Raw genomic sequence first — 16229 nt, forward strand, 5'->3', positions numbered from 1 at the left:
AGGCAGGCTAGTAGTTGCATCAATGTTACATTCTATCCCTGAGCGCTAATAACAGAAATATGCAACAAGAACGCCAGTGATCACTTTTGTCTAAATCTGCAGCTAACTAAAGGGACATTCTCAGAGGACACACATTAAGTATCCTTGATCCGCTCGCCCATAAACCGCTGAGGAATAGACCTAAAGGTAAAAATCAGATGTAGTCTACTCTATATTGCATGATTAATGACTAGGGTAGCCTAATTAACATGTGAGCCATTAGAGTTAACGACTCGGGGGACTATCACGGGGTAATAATTCAGCTCAGTCAGCCATTAAAAAAGCCCAGATGTGGTCACTTACAACGTCTAGTTTTTCAACACACTCACACTGAGAAATCTCTGCACAGAGCATACACAGCCAGGGAAGACGATAGGTGGGACAAAAGGGGCATGTTATCCCACACCCAGGCCCAGGGATAGAGGAGGCCCCGAATTGGGTCCTCATTAAGTGTACTAAGTGGGAGGGCCCACTAGATGACTTTGTCCCAGGCCCAGCCAAAGCGGTCAGCAGCCCTTTATGCAGCACAGACACAGTACACCCTATAGGCACACATACGTGAGGCAGCCATGGCCTAAGAGCTAGGGAGATGATCCTAACCTCACACTGCTCCAGGGACTGTAATCAGTGCCCTTTACCGAAACGCAAGTGGCTTTGGATAAAAGTGCCATCCAAGTGTAATATGTAGCTGACGTTCACTAGCTTCTATCGTGGCGTTATTTTAAAATATAATTTCTTTCTAAATGAGTGAGAAGATCTGGAAGTCCCATATTGTTCACATAGGAATATGCTTTCTTTCTAGGCCCTGCCGTGGACAATCCGTAGGGCTCTCGTCTACCATTCGGCCGATCCGGGTTCGATTCCTGGCCCGGGTCATTTGCAGACCTCTCCTCATTCGCTTCCTGTCCACCTCTCAAAACTGTCCTGTCATCAATTAAGTCGTAAAAAAAGAATGAGCTTTCTCAAAGTCCCTTCCCGGATATTCCAAAATAATCTTTTGTAAAGTTCTTAGCTGATGCATTCCCTTGATTTCCTTTACGGCAACTGTACACTTATCCTTTGAGACTGTAACTTTTCACAAATGTGCCTGTCGCCTTGAGCTAGGCAACAAGCAGAAACCCAGTAATTGACATGCTTGATTGATCATCTAAGACAAAGGGCTATAAAATGGATCATTTCAAACACTCCACCAGATGTTTTCAGCTAGAAAGGAAAGCGCTATCAAGCAAATCTCAGCTTTCATGCCACGAAGGCTACTCAATCAACGATCACATGACCACTACATGTTGCAGTCATTTTTTGCCAATTGTGGGCCCCCTCTCTCCTTGGTCACTGGACAAATGACCCCTTTTGTCCTCCCCTGTCGACTTCTCTGTTCAGAAGTGAGGTTATAACAGTTCATTTCTCCCATTACACCGTTAACCCACTGTCTTATCAAAATTAATGACAGAGTGGAAAGTCAAACATCCATGACAGAGCCCCATATACTGCATCAGCCTACACGGCAGGACTCACCAGAGAGTAAACTACTGAATGCGAAGTTTCTGCCAAATATATGAAGTATAGAGGGTTTCATGCTGTATTCATTCATAATAAGACATACACACTCTGTATAACCTCCAATTCAGGGTAAAATATTTCAATTGATATTCCAGTTTTAGAACGTTTGTGCAAATTCACAAATGAACAAGCATATTACATGAAATTACATTTAGCAAACACTTTTCATGCAAAGCGACACTACAGTTGTAGTTACAGGCTAACTGGAGCAATGTGGGGTTAGGTGCCTTGCTCAAGGGCACTTCAGTCATGGATGAGTGTACCAGAGGGCACCCACATTCATTGCAAGGCCTTGGTCTAGTGACCTTCATCAAGCAAAACGTTGCTTGTCACTAGACCAAAGGAGGAGCGCAAGAAGACTTAACCCATTAAGACAGAGGGCTATAAATTTGCTGTTACCGGAATGGAAATGACCAAGTCATAGTACATTACTACAGGCCTTTTGATATGCCATAGTAGCGTAGTACAATCTATGGTAGAAGTTTGAATGACTATTACAGCGTTCCACTGGTGGAACGGCATGCATTATGAGGTCACAAAAGGGATTTGAAACGGCGACCTTCTAAACTTCTGATCACTAGCACATGTGTTCTCCAGTCCATTTGGCCGGCTGCTGGCTGGGGGACACCATCTGGCACTGATCCAGTTACTGCACATCACCTCTGGCCTGTGGCCGAAGCCAAAGATGATTACACGACACTGGTCAACTTTGTCAGCACTGTTGCCGGGCAACCAGTGCTTTAAGTGTGCTCGTCGTACTCACCGGTGGTACAGAATACCACCATTTCTCAATTTTGGAGTACCAGGACATTTTCAGTAATACCTGTATATCTAGTACTACATTTCAACAGTACATTTAGACTCAAACACAAGCAGGTAATTGGAGTGCTTCTGGGTCTTCACCTTTTTTCCTTGGTGCTCATCAGTGTAGGGGCTCTCAAACTTGGTCCAGAAAGACAGATGCTGAGGCACTCAAGGTTGCAATTTTTTTACTTTTTTATTTGGCTACAATGCCTACGCGTTTCGGCCCTTATGGCCTTCTTCAGGTCGTAAGTAAAAAAATTGCAACCTTGAGTGCCTCAGCATCTGTCTTTCTGGACCAAGTACATTTAGACTGTTGGCAAAAAGTTTTAGCTGTGAGGATGCTGTGGCGTAATGGTTGGGAGAGTTGGCGTTTGAACCAGAAGGTTACAGGTTTGAATCCCTGTGCCATTAGGAAGAATGTGTGCGCTCACATCTAACCATGGCTGCAGTCACTCAGGTAAGCTGACAGGGTGGGGACAAACGGGTCAGTTGACCTGTGCACTGTGAAAAAAGGGGCTCGGAACTGGGTTCTTGTTTACATTGCATGAATTGAGAGGGGGATTTTCCACATGACTTTGTCCAAGGCCTGGCCAAAGATACTTGTGGCCCTGGCTGCAGTGCCCTTGGGTAAGGCACCCTAACCACACTTTGCTCCAGGGACTGCGATCAATACCCCATAGACCTACCTAAATAACGGTAAGTAACACTGGATAAAAATGTCTGCTAAGAATAATGCAATTCAGTTATTTAGGGATGACTTTAACACTCGAGTCAAGTCAAACGAAACACTTCTCAAGTTCTCATCATCACCTATGGAGCTCCCTCCTTCTCTGTCTCATATCATCTAAACAGTCGATCAGCACTCTTTGTACTCAGGTAGAAAGCCATATGAAAATCCATTCTAAAGCTTTTGTGTAATTCAAAAATTATAAGGTTTGCTTATTTCGTTTCGTGAACAAAAAACCAACTCTGGCAACAATCACAGTCCCAAACCTTCCTATCCTCCTCCCATTTCACACCCTTACCACATCATAACACATCTGGCATACACAAAGGCTGGGCCAAAAAAGCCAATACACAACAGCATAATATTCACACCCAAATGCTGACGCTACACACACACACACACGCACACAGATTTGTCAGCTTCCCAGAATATGTGGGATGCTGTTACAAGCAGGCGCAGCGTCACCACATCAGAGCAAGACCAGCTGCTGGGAGAAACGACTGAGATAAGGAGATGAGAAGAACCATGGATCAACCAGAGAGGGGGAGTGGAGAGAGGGAGAGGAGAGGGAGAGGAGAGGGAGGGAGAGAGATGGAGGGAGGTAGGGAGAGAGGGACAAGAGGAGATGAGAAGAACCATGGATCAACCAGAGAGGGGGGGTGGTGAGAGGTATGGAGAGAGAGAGAGAGGAGAGGGAGGGCGAGAGAGATGGAGGGAGGTAGGGAGAGAGGGACAGGAGGAGATGAGAAGAACCATGGATCAACCAGAGAGGGGGGTGGAGAGAGGGAGAGGAGAGCGAGGGCGAGAGAGACAGAGAGATGGAGGGAGGTAGGGAGAGAGGGAAAGGAGGAGATGAGAAGAACCATGGATCAATCAGAGAGTGGGAGTGGTGGAGGGATGGAGAGAGGGAGAGGAGAGGGAGGTAGGGAGCGAGGGACAGGAGGAGATGAGAAAAACCATGAATCAACCAGAGGGTGGAGGGTTGGTGGAGGGATGGAGAGAGAGAGAGAGGAGAGGGAGGGCAAGAGAGATGGAGGGAGGGAGGGAGAGAGGGACAGGAGGAGATGAGAAGAACCATGGATCAACCGGGAGAGGGGGGGTGGAGAGAGGGAGAGGAGAGGGAGGGAGAGAGAGGGTGATGGGGAGGGAGAGATGGGGGGGGTGGGGGGGGGGGGGCATGGGTAGACTCAACACAACTCTGAGGGGTACTCAGAAGTCTCTTCCAGTTAATCAGTGAAGTGAGCAATACACATTTACATGTGTCACACACACATACTCACATTTACTGAAAGAGCAGCAGCTCGTGGCTTACTCACACAAGTATAACGTGACACACTTCCCAGAAAACATAGTGATGATGGGTACTTGATAGAGACCTAAACAAATCATGTCAGCAATGCCGCACCATCACAGACCACCCATCCCCAAATCTTACTGTATGCACCAATATACTGTACACACATATACAAGTACGCACACACGCACGCACGCACACGCGCACAACAACAACAACAACAATAGGACAATTGTCATGATGACAACAATACCTCCTCAGACCACCCACCTTCAATTTTACTGCCTATGCATGCACCCTCACACCGCCAAACAGCAGGCAGTACAGAATATTGCCACAGACAGCCAGTAAGCGTGATGTGGCTTTCATTTAGCCCCCACACAATGCAGTAGACCCCCATGCAGGCGCCAAGCCCCATAATGCATACCGTACGTACCACTAGTGGCACGCTGTGATAGTCATTGAAAGGCTCACTACCATAGTGTTCCTCTAACTATGACATAACACAGGGCCTTAAGTGATGCATGCACTGTGACTCGGTCATTGGCACTCTGGAAACAGCACATTTATCACGCAGTGTTTTAACCCATTTTAGTCTAACATACCCACACATACATTTTTAATAAAACAGCTCAAATCTCAAGAACCTGAATGCAGCATACTGTATATGTCGCCCCCGTTTGCACGCGTATTTTGTCTGAAAAGGCATGTTCACATGGCATAAAGTACAACATGAACATTTGAAATAACACAACCCTTGACCGACATGAAAATGGTGCTTAACCTTGCGTTGTATCATACGCATTCTCAAGAGAACAATTGCTTCCCATCAACACTTCCATTTACTTCCTGTCATTGCCTTCACTGTCCAATCAAATGAAAGAAAAGAGCCAAAAAAAAGAGTTACCTTGTTCAACGTTCTCCACGGCGCCGTGATCTGATAGAAGGCCATCCAATACCTGGGAAAGAGAAAGAGCACATCTGTATCTTCAGTATACATACACACAAGCATGCCTTAACACATACACACACGCACGCACACACACACACACCTTACCACCGCCTGAAGGAGGCAGGGCACATTTCAAATTTCAATGGAGTTCCCCACCTCCCACTAGCAATCCTTTTTCTTAAAAAAAAAAAATTGTGGAAGTTTTCAACTTTATTTAGACAGGACAGTGAAGAGTAGGACAGAGATGGGGGAGGATCGGGAAATGACCCGGGTCCGAAATCGAACCTGGGTCGCCAGCATAGCAGTCCAGTGCCCAGCAGACTAAGCCACGGCTGGGTCACAATCCTTTTTCAATCTCATGGTCAAATGTTAGTTGTAGGGTAAAACAAGATGCACATTTCAAATTTGAATGGAGTTCACCGCTTCCACCACTAATCATTTCTTAATACGGCTGCTCCTCTGTAAGCATTAAATTAGTACGACGTTACAGTAATAGCTCACTCGCTATCTTGCCATTACAGAGTGCCCATTTTATGGCATTTGTATGGATGATATCTCCAGTGCTTCAACCAGTAATATTAGCAAGTCTCTGACTTCATTTGGATCATATAACATTGCTATGAATACTTCATGGCAAGGTATCGTAGGCCTTTTAGGATAAAGTTTTAGTGAAAGAAAATTCAGGGAAAAGTTGTCATTCAAGTCCATGGTTGATGCCCTCAGTCCTCTTTCAGCACTTTTAAAGAAAAAAAACTATTATATGCAAAGAAAGGCAATGATGTTTAATGACAAACTCTTTTCATAGCCTTGGGATCGATGCTAAGAGTCCAAGTTCCCAGACCTGTCTGACCCATATACATACCCATATACTGTATATACGGTTATTTGTCTGACCTTGCTGCATCTACCGCCACATCACCCATTCTCTATCCATTTTATACTCGTCAGGCTATTAAATGTAAAACTTTAAAAAGTGTTTGCAAAGCTGTTCTGAAGCCTGACTATTCTGAAGGCTGCATAAAGCTAGTGGCTAGACTGACATTAACCACCAGTGTCTGAGGCTGCAAACAAGACACAAGAAAGTCGACCATGATGGCGGTGCTGGCAGTGGTACACTGGCAAAGACCTTCAGAAGCAATATACTGTACAAGAGATGAAACTGACAGAGGTCTGTGGTACATGCAAAGATCCAGAGGTGAGGGTAAAAGAAGTAAATGACCAAATAGAAAGAAAGAATGACAGAAATAAGAGATGAGTGTGTGGGGGAGGGAGGGAGGGATCAAACATGAGAACAGAGAAAAGCAACCGAGAGAGAGAGAGAGAGAGAGAGGGAGAGAGAGAGAGAGAGAGAGGGAGAGAGAGAATAGGGAAAGAAGGAAAAGACAGAGAGGTGATGAGAGAAAAAGAGAGAGAGAGACAGAGAGAGAGAGAGGGAGAATGGGAGAGAGAAGGAGAGAATGGGAGGATGTGAGCTGGTATTGCTTAGACCAGTGGTTCTCAACTGGAAAGGTCTTGGGACCCACCATTTTCCACTCTCATTCGGTCGCGATCCAATTTTTTTTAGCATTCAAGTCAATTCAATGCAATTCTCAAAATGTAACCAAGACTCGAATGACTGGTTCCTATCCATCTCGCATTAACATTCAGATTGTATCTATGACAACAGATGACACGGAGTTCACTAGCCTATCAAAATAAAAGGAAAAGTTGATTTTTTTTTTTTAGAATTACGTTTTTTTTACACCAAGGCTCTGCGACCCACCCATGACCCCTCCGCGACCCACTTTTGGGTCGTGACCCACCAGTTGAGAAACACTGGCTTAGACATTACCAGGCCTGATAGTAAAAGAAAGTCCTGAGCCTAAAACTTAAACAAATTTTGAAAAAAAAGTGTTTATTCTTGCAAACAAACTCTCTCAAGCCTGAAATCATGCACAGAGTCTGAATAATATCAGACCTGCACTACAGTGGGCTGTCAACAGTGCAACAGCTGTCAACAGTGAGGAGGGCTGACCAAATAGCGCGTGTAGAAATGACTGAAGACACACAGACCTCTCCACCTCTTTCTTTCCACCTCTTTCAGAGTCTCACACACACGCACGCACGCACGCACACACACACACACACACACACACACGTAAGCGCCCGCATGCACACAATGATTACCACAGGCATTATTTTACCCATACTCATGCCAACATTATATCCATACATACACAAACTGTAAAATCCAGAAATAAATACATGCATGCACACAAACACACCCACACACATACACCCAGACGCCCACACCAACACCCACACCGATATGTAGAAATAAATACATATACACTCACCTCCCACTGTAGCTGAGGGGGAATGTTTCGAACCTGGATCTTACGACTCCTACAAACACACAGAAAGAAAGAAAGAAAGAAAGAAAGAAAGAAAGAAAGAAAGAAAGAAAGAAAGAAAGAAAGAAAGAAAGAAAGAAAGAAAGAAAGACAGAAACAAACAAACAAACAAAAGGGAGGGGAAGAAAAGCGGAAGAGAGGTAAGCCAAACAAATACGAAAATATAAACATATCAGCTGAACATATAAACTTAACCAACATTATGTCACAGAAGTGAGTACACCCCTTGCATTTTTGCAGATTTGTTAGTATATCTTTTCATAGGACAACACTAAAGAAATTTCACTTTGACACAATGATTAGTGACCTGTTAACAAGATATATAACCACTTAAATTTCTTGTTCACTCACAAAAAAAATAAAAATACAGCCATTAACGTTTTACAACATATAACAAAAGTGAGTACACCCTAGGTTAAAATCCTGTAGCGAGTGTCTGAGAAGGGGCTGTGTTGGCCCGAAACGTCTCAAAATGAAAAGGGATTAAAAGGGAGGTAATCGGTGTGCATTTCAACCTTCTTTACATTGATCTTTTACATTTTGAGTCTGCACCTGTCTAAAGTAGCTGGGTGTGAGATTTGACTGAAATCCTATGGAGAATATCATGATCTGCTTCAGTAGTCACAGTGCATGTTGACATGCATGTTTCTTTACGTGTAATTCAGATTTCCAATGTTGACGGCATTCAAGCATCCCAAACCATGTCAGTCCCACTACCAAGCTTGACTAGCCAGATGTTGAGGGTTAGGATACATGTTGAGGGTTAGGACGTATGAACAGAATTGACTTGAGAGAACGTGTGTGTGAAAGAGAGAGAGAGAGAGAGAGAGAGAGAGAGAGAGAGAGAGAGAGAGAGAGAGAGAGAGAGAGAGAGAGAGAGAGATATTCCATTTGAATTTGAAGAAGGGGCAGTAAGTGTGTTATTTGACATCTATCAAGTCCAAGCTTATTGGAATAAGTTGCCATTTGCTGACATATGCCTCTTATTTGTTGCAGCGGTACCAGACATAAGGTACAAGTATGAATGGGACTTAACCCTTAAGCCAGAACCGAGTCTACCCATGTCGTACCAGCACTGGGCTGGGGAGGAAGCCCACAACCAGAGCCCCTACTCTTACTGGGGGTTGAAGTGCTAGCCAGGATAGGCAGACAAATATGTAGGCATGGATCAAAGAGGAAAGAATGTTTTTAGTTTATCATAAGCCAGTGTAATAAATTCATTTCTTACAGTTGATCAACTCATTGTTGGTATGTTGTAGCCGAATAATTTTCACCATTCCACCAGTGGAACGCTCCTTGAAAAGGCTTAACTATCCCAGTACTACACTACTAAGATATGAGGACACAGGGCCTTTGGTAAAGTATAACTATTGTATTATACTGCTACTATTGCTACTGTCACGGTTATTATTCTATTATTGTAATGTCTACATTCTATTTTATATTTATCTTATCTTCTGTTTACATGTTGAATGTTAAATGTTGAATGCTAAATGTTAAATGTTCATTTGTACTGTATTTATTATTGACCACTTATTGTTACCAGTCCATCACTGTTACCTCTCCTGTCTTGCACTTTATGTCAGTCTGTAAAATGTCAGTCTTGTATATGTCTATGTCCTGGCATGGTATAGAGAGAAAACATAATTTCATTTTCCTTGTATGACTTGTGCATATGAAGAAAGTGACAATAGCTGACTTGACTTGACTTGTACGTATATACATAACGACCTGGTCATTGACATTCAGGTAACAGCAACTTTATAACAGGGTCCATGTCTTCCTGAGTTAAGCGTTACTAAACATTTAATTAACACACACATATAAGTGATATAGTTAGTTTTAATAGAGGCTGCCCCACAGATGAAAAAGGGCCTAATGGGTCTTATGCTCAGAGTTAACTTGGATAAATCCAGATAGAGTATTCACAATACTGTGGAGAATCAAGTTACTCTAACAGGGAGTCAAACGTCAGGTGGCTTGTGCAGTTTCAACTGTACGGCTCATAATGAGTATAATAAACTCAGTAAAATTAACTTTCTAAAATGTTACACTGACCACTATTTTTTTAGTGGGAACAAATGTTATCTGAAACATTATCATTTATTATATAATTATATGTATATAATAATTATGATATGTATATAATAAATACATAATAATTGTATATTTCATAAGTTATTACAAACGTTATATTTTATAAGTTTTATTAACACTGGTATTTTTAACTGTGTAGTAGGGTATGAATGCCAGCCAAGCTCTCCCCCCCAGCCCCAGCCCAGGCTGACCACACCACACCAAGGCAGCCTAGCCAGGGACAGTTATCACCTCATGGGGCTCACCGCACGGACACGGACACGCCGCCCGCCCCTCTTTTAGCACTCCCAACTGAACACCAGGCAGTGTTTATGTCAGTGGTCAAAGCTGAGGCAGGGACGGACAGACAGAGAGCAAGACAGAGAGCGAGAGCGAGAGCGAGAGAGAGAGAGAGAGAGAGAGAGAGAGAGAGAGAGAGAGAGAGAGAGAGAGAGAGAGAGAGAGAGAGAGAGAGAGAGAGAGAGAGAGAGAGAGAGAGAGAGAGAGAGAAACAGACAGAGACACAGACAAGGGGACACAGACAAGGGGACACAGACAGACAGACAAACAGAGAGAGCGAGAGCGAGAGCGAGAGAGAGAGAGAGAAAGAGAGAGAGAGAGAGAGAGAGAGAGAGAGAGAGGCAGACAGACAGACAGACAGACAGACACAGACAGACAGACAGACAGACAGACAGACAGACAGACAGACAGACAGACAGACAGACAGACAGACAGACAGACAGACAGACAAATAGCCCAGGCCTCAGCGAAAACACACATTCGACGAACTTCTGGCCACCTTGCATTTAGCACCACGTCTATCATGAGCAGGGGAGCTTTCCATTCCTTCTAAAAGAGCCTGTCTGCTTGCCTGGTTAACACCACACCTAACCACGGTCTTTCAGATCGAAACGATAGCGTAGAACTAAAGGCAGTATGGGAGTTCAACTTCCCAGGCTACCTGTCTGCAGCATTTACAGCTTAAATGAGGATCCTAATCTTCAAATATACAGTGTTTCCCAAAGAAGATGCATACGTGACCTGAGGAAGGTCGACAGCCCGAAACGTGGTCACATTAAAAACTTGTTTATACAACTCGAGAGTGTGCAGCACTTCTCTCCTCCTGCAAGTGTTTTACTGGTTGACAGCACCTCTTTTTCTGGTGTGCGTTTTGCACCTCCACTTCCCAAAGATGATGTGTCAGTGGGTGGTAGGAATAGCTGGTACTGCAAAGCTACCCCAAACGATAACTTAATACATTTTTTTCAAAGCAAATGTATAACTTACATTAGCAATATGAAATGTTTATCTTTCCAGGGGACCTAGTCAAGGTGGTAGGTGTCTGTTGTGAAGGTGGCCGCCTTAACTAGAGTGCTGGGGGAAACCCTAAACATGCCATCACGAAAACTCACCAAACTATAAATTACACAGCAAATCAACCCCCAAAATTAACACTTGGAGTCTTTGAACTAAGTATATGTTGACAACTTTTTGTACTAGAGATGCACGATATGTATCGGTGCACTAAAATATCGGCCGATATGGGCTTTTTTATATCGGCCCAATATAATGTTTTCCCGATCGGTAAATCTGTTAATTTAATGAAAACGTGGGAACTGCGTTCAAGCCGAGTAGAGACTTCTACTTTATATTTTCATTCAAGCCGGGTAGGCAAAACAAGCCTCTGACAGAGATTAGGAGTATTATTCTAGGAGTATTATCAAATATTCTTTTAATTCATAATAGACCGTCTGTGGTATTATCTTATCCAGTCTCTCTACCTGTGTGATGCTGTGACTTGGAGTCTCTTACCACATGACCGAGTCACATGACCGCCAGCCAGGCAATGGCTTCTGTCTTTAATGTTTGAATGGACTATGAGTGAAACATGAGCTGAGATCATATTGAGATTATATCAATATATTATATCAAATATGAAAATGTGAACGTATTGGTAAGCTTATCGGTATTGGTGTCTGTGTCGGCCCTGAGAAGCAGGTAATTATCGGTTATCGGTAGACATTTTTCATATCGTGCATCACTATTTTGTACCAGGTTTTTATATACAAAAAAACATGCACCCAGGGCCCGATTAACGCACAGGATATATATGGCTGCAGCCTAGGGGTCCCCACCTGCCAAAGGGCCCCTCGCTTGGCCAAAAGTGAATAAAATGCTGAATTGTGGCAAGGTTCAATACGGAAATTGTATCTGTTGTGTTCGGTACAGTTGGTAGACATGTTGTACTCAATTCCTAGTTCGTAATTATGACACCGACTGTACATTTGTCGTGAAATTTGCCTTCTGAGGGGGCCCACAGCAACCTGTAGCCTAGGGCCCCCAGGTCATCTTAATCCGGCCCTGCATGCACGCATACAAAAACCCATGTACCCATGCATGTTACAGTACAGTATAAAAGTGTTCCGGATAGTATATGAGAAGAATGGGATCTCAACATTCATACGCTTGAAATTTTTCAACAACTGCTGAATAACAACTGGTAACTGTATACGCCTGTGTAGCAGAACATACTGTATGGGTATGATGCTGTGGAAGTGCATTTTGAGCCATCATATTTACTGGATTTTTTTACCCTTAGAAACCAAGTAGGTTTCGAATACCTAAAATCATTTTGTGATCAATATTTGTTTTTGCAAAGACATCAGTAATTGGTCAGTATCCCGGAAAAAGATCCTTTTTAGAGTGACTCTGTTCAACTCTGCCAGGGTTCATTCTTCAATATTAGACATCCTCAGCTGTATGTTATCCATTACATAGTGTAAACATGATATGTAGTGCACTACATAAATACATACAGAACACATGTAAAATGCACAGTATACATATTGAAATGCGACCACCACCTGACACACAAAGTTCATGTGAACGAAGAGGATCCCAGAGAGGTTGGGAAAACAACAGGGGCATAGAGAACAAAACAAAAAGGGCCTTAGGAGACAGTCGGGCACAAAGCCAGAGACATCATACAAGAGAAGACAAATCACTGAAGGGTGAAAAGAATGGACTAAAGAAGAGGAGTCTGTAACGTGAAACATGTCAGATCCATGACTGGAGGAGGTCCTGCCCTGTATTATCACAGAGCCATTTGCATCGTGGGAGAATACATGTCTGATGTCTCACCTGACGGAGTCGCTACCTATTTCACACCCTATGCACACAGCCAAGGAAGCTGGGGTGGGGTGGTGGGGGAAACAACCGGGTCAGTTGTCCTGGGCCCAGAATTGGGTCCTCATTGCATTGTAGCCTATGTGTGTTTTGGGAGGGGTCCATTTTGGGTGACTATTTTCTGGGCCTGGCTAAAGCTGGTAGCAGCCCTGCGCGCGGTGTAAATCAAATAAACACGAAACTGCCTGTGGACTCTGGCTTCCCATGGGAAAAAGATTTATAACAATATATACTGTATAAGTATATATATATTACAGACGTAATAATTAAAGATGCAGTAAACAGATTTGTTCTTTTTTTTGTTTTTTAATTGCTACGCGCCTTTGCTCCGTGTGAGATTAGTGTGGTCGTGCATTACAATGTGTCCAGCGCACTTCCTGAAATGTGCCAGTTTTATTGTGTGTATATATAGTATATGTGCCATGTGTAAGAAAGCAAACATCCCACGTGCCATGTTTACACAATGTTGCAGTATATGGAATATGTGGCCCTTACTTACATATGAGCAAAATAAGGAATGGAGTGTAGTGGAAAGCGCGCACATCCAGCAGAAAAGCATCAGCAGCTGCCAAATCAAAAAACTGTCACATGTAGGAGCGGGAAAGGATCTGCACAAAGAAGATCTATGATCGAAACGTTGCTCCAAATAAATTAAGTCTTTTGCAAGCAGTGTGCAGATCCTTTCCCTCTCCAAAATAAGGAATGGGCCACTTTTAGAGTATGTGCCATGTAAGAATTGTATAGTCCACATATTAATCATGTTGTATATTTTGTATACATTCACAATGGGTTAGCAAATGGAAGACACAGAAGTCTATTTCAGTGGTGGACTTGAAAAAAAGTCTCCTGTGTGTTCATGAACAGAGCACCTGTATTTGACTGTAGCTGTCTTAGGGCTGAGACATGCTTGCTGCAGGATACGCATGCGTGGGCACATTTCATGCACAAACGCGTTGTCATGCGTATTCTATGTCCATTTTGTGGACAGGAGAAGACCTGACACAAGGTACGCAGACATGTGCACTGCATACGGTGCAATAATGCCAAAACAGCAAGGGACGAACTTCAATGTTGAGGTCGTGGTAGAGCCAAACAATGGTGGAAAACATTAATAACAGGCTCGTTGACTATCTGCCCCCTAGATGATACCTCTAGTTTTGTGCACTGCAAAGTGCTCCGGTCATCCTGAAGCAAGAATGTGCACTCTGTCGCATGCGCTTGCATGCGTAATTTGTAATTCTCCAAGACAAATTTCCTGCGGGACAAATAAAACTAATCTTGAATCTTGGATCTTAATTTAAGGCACACAGCAAGCATGTGGCCGGCCTTATAAGCTTACTGTATGATAGCCGGAGCCCAACTGCTGACAAGACCAAGGCTCTGGGCTTGCCACTCTGAAATAGGCATTCAGTAGTAAAAATAACAATGCCAGAATAAATCTGTCTCCCTCATGGAAAGCAAATGTAATGTAACAGGCCGACTTGATGATTGTCTGTGCCATCAGCTGTGTGTGTCAATGTCTGTGCCTGTGCCTGTGCCTGTGTCTGTGCCTGTGTGTGTGTGTGTGTGTGTGTGTGTGTGTGTGTGTGTGTGTGTGTGTGTGTGTGTGTGTGTGTCTGTGTGTGTGTCAGTTTCAGCAGTATCACACATCAGGACGGCGTAACAAAACCCAGCACCACTATTGTACTTGTTTGTTGTATGGCCAATATAGGAAGCTGCAGCATATCAACCACCAATTGTTAACTAATTTATGGGGATTAGATGCCGCTGCACAAAGTGACTTCTGAGCCCAAGAAAACGTTTTTTTGACCTGTGTGTGTGTGTGTGTGTGTGTGTGTGTGTGTGTGTGTGTGTGTGTGTGTGTGTGTGTGTGTGTGTGCGCGTGTGTGCGCGCACATGCGCATACAAATGAATATGTGTATTTGTGTGTGTGTATGTGAGTATTCTAATAGCAGAACGGTGCAGACACAGACACAGAGAGAGAAAGACAATGAGTGAGAGAAAGACGGTGAGTGAGTCAGAGAGAGAGAGGGATGAGAGGGGGAAGGGTTGAGGGAAGTGAAGTAGGTCACAGGTGAGTGACTGGCTCCCAGTGAGCACTGAGCAGCTAACTGCACTAGGCTAGTATCAGCACATCGCTTCATCGCCGGTAACAGGATAACACGACTACATCATCTGAGTAACAAGATCAAGCTGCACTTAGGGAAGAGAAGGCAGTAAGGAGGGCAGGGACACCGGGGCATGGGATGTAGGGTGACCACCTGCTAATCAGTCCAAAGGGGGGCTAGGGGTATGCTTCTGAGGGACACTGTGGGACGATGCCCCCTGTACCACGCACTGATGATGGCTTAACAGCCGAACGCGTTTGCTTGTAGACATGGTGGTAATTTATAAATAAATAATGAGACGTACGTAGCTTGTGAGTGCAGATTTTTCTTCTTTAAGTTGATAACTTTAATCGTGCACTCAAAGTCATTCATTTTTTTCCAAGAAGTTGAGCGCGTCCTCTGACAAACTTGAGGACTCTCCACTATAAGATAAATGTTTTCAGTGTTTAAGCCCAACAGCCCCTATATATAAATAAACTAGAAATGCAATCGAAGTGTGCAGACCTCTGCCAAGGAAGCTGTTTGATAGAACATTTGACTAGTTAGAAACTGGAATGTCAAAAATTCACCCGGTCCCGCAATTCAATTTGCAGTCACTGGGGGCATCTAAATTTGTAGGCTAGACATGATGAGGAATCTTTAAAAATCTTGGTTCCGGTTCGTGATCCGGATCACCACCAGAATTTAATCACTCGTTCCTTTGGTCATTTCCAACAACTCCACAAAGTTTCATCCAAATCCGTTCATAACTTTTTTTTTTAAATTATCCTGCTGACAAACAAACAGACAGACAAAGAGACAAACCAACGCAACTGAAAACATAACCTCTTTGGCGGAGGTAATTAATCATGTATACTTTACCCTCTACTTTGACTGCAAGGGAGCAGGGCACATGAATTATTACCCCACCTATACATCGTATTATATTTGCCTTCAGTGTTTCCCTAGAATGTGAATTCCATGTTACGAATGTGACTGAAGCTGAGCAAATATAAATATTAATAGTTGTACAATTCATTCATTGTATCCAAAAATGAATACAGCACCTTCTCAATCTTCAGAAACACTCTGACTGTTATGTACAGTAGGT

The 16229-nt window shown here is 43.5% G+C and overlaps 1 protein-coding gene across 3 annotated transcripts in view; it reads right to left on the reverse strand.

Moving 5' to 3' along the window:
• The window catches only part of LOC134459479 (insulin-like growth factor 2 mRNA-binding protein 2), a 71769-nt gene that overhangs the window by 24817 nt on the left and 30723 nt on the right, over positions 1-16229 (reverse strand). For all 3 annotated transcript variants that reach the window (XM_063211843.1, XM_063211842.1, XM_063211844.1), the window contains exons 3-4: positions 7713-7761; positions 5332-5383 (exon numbers count right to left, since the gene is read on the reverse strand). In XM_063211843.1, coding sequence (XP_063067913.1) covers positions 5332-5383; positions 7713-7761 — 101 coding nt within the window. The remainder of the gene's footprint in view (positions 1-5331; positions 5384-7712; positions 7762-16229) is intronic.

Source organism: Engraulis encrasicolus, chromosome 12 (assembly GCF_034702125.1).
Source record: "Engraulis encrasicolus isolate BLACKSEA-1 chromosome 12, IST_EnEncr_1.0, whole genome shotgun sequence".
Classification (NCBI taxonomy): Eukaryota; Metazoa; Chordata; class Actinopteri; order Clupeiformes; family Engraulidae; genus Engraulis; species Engraulis encrasicolus.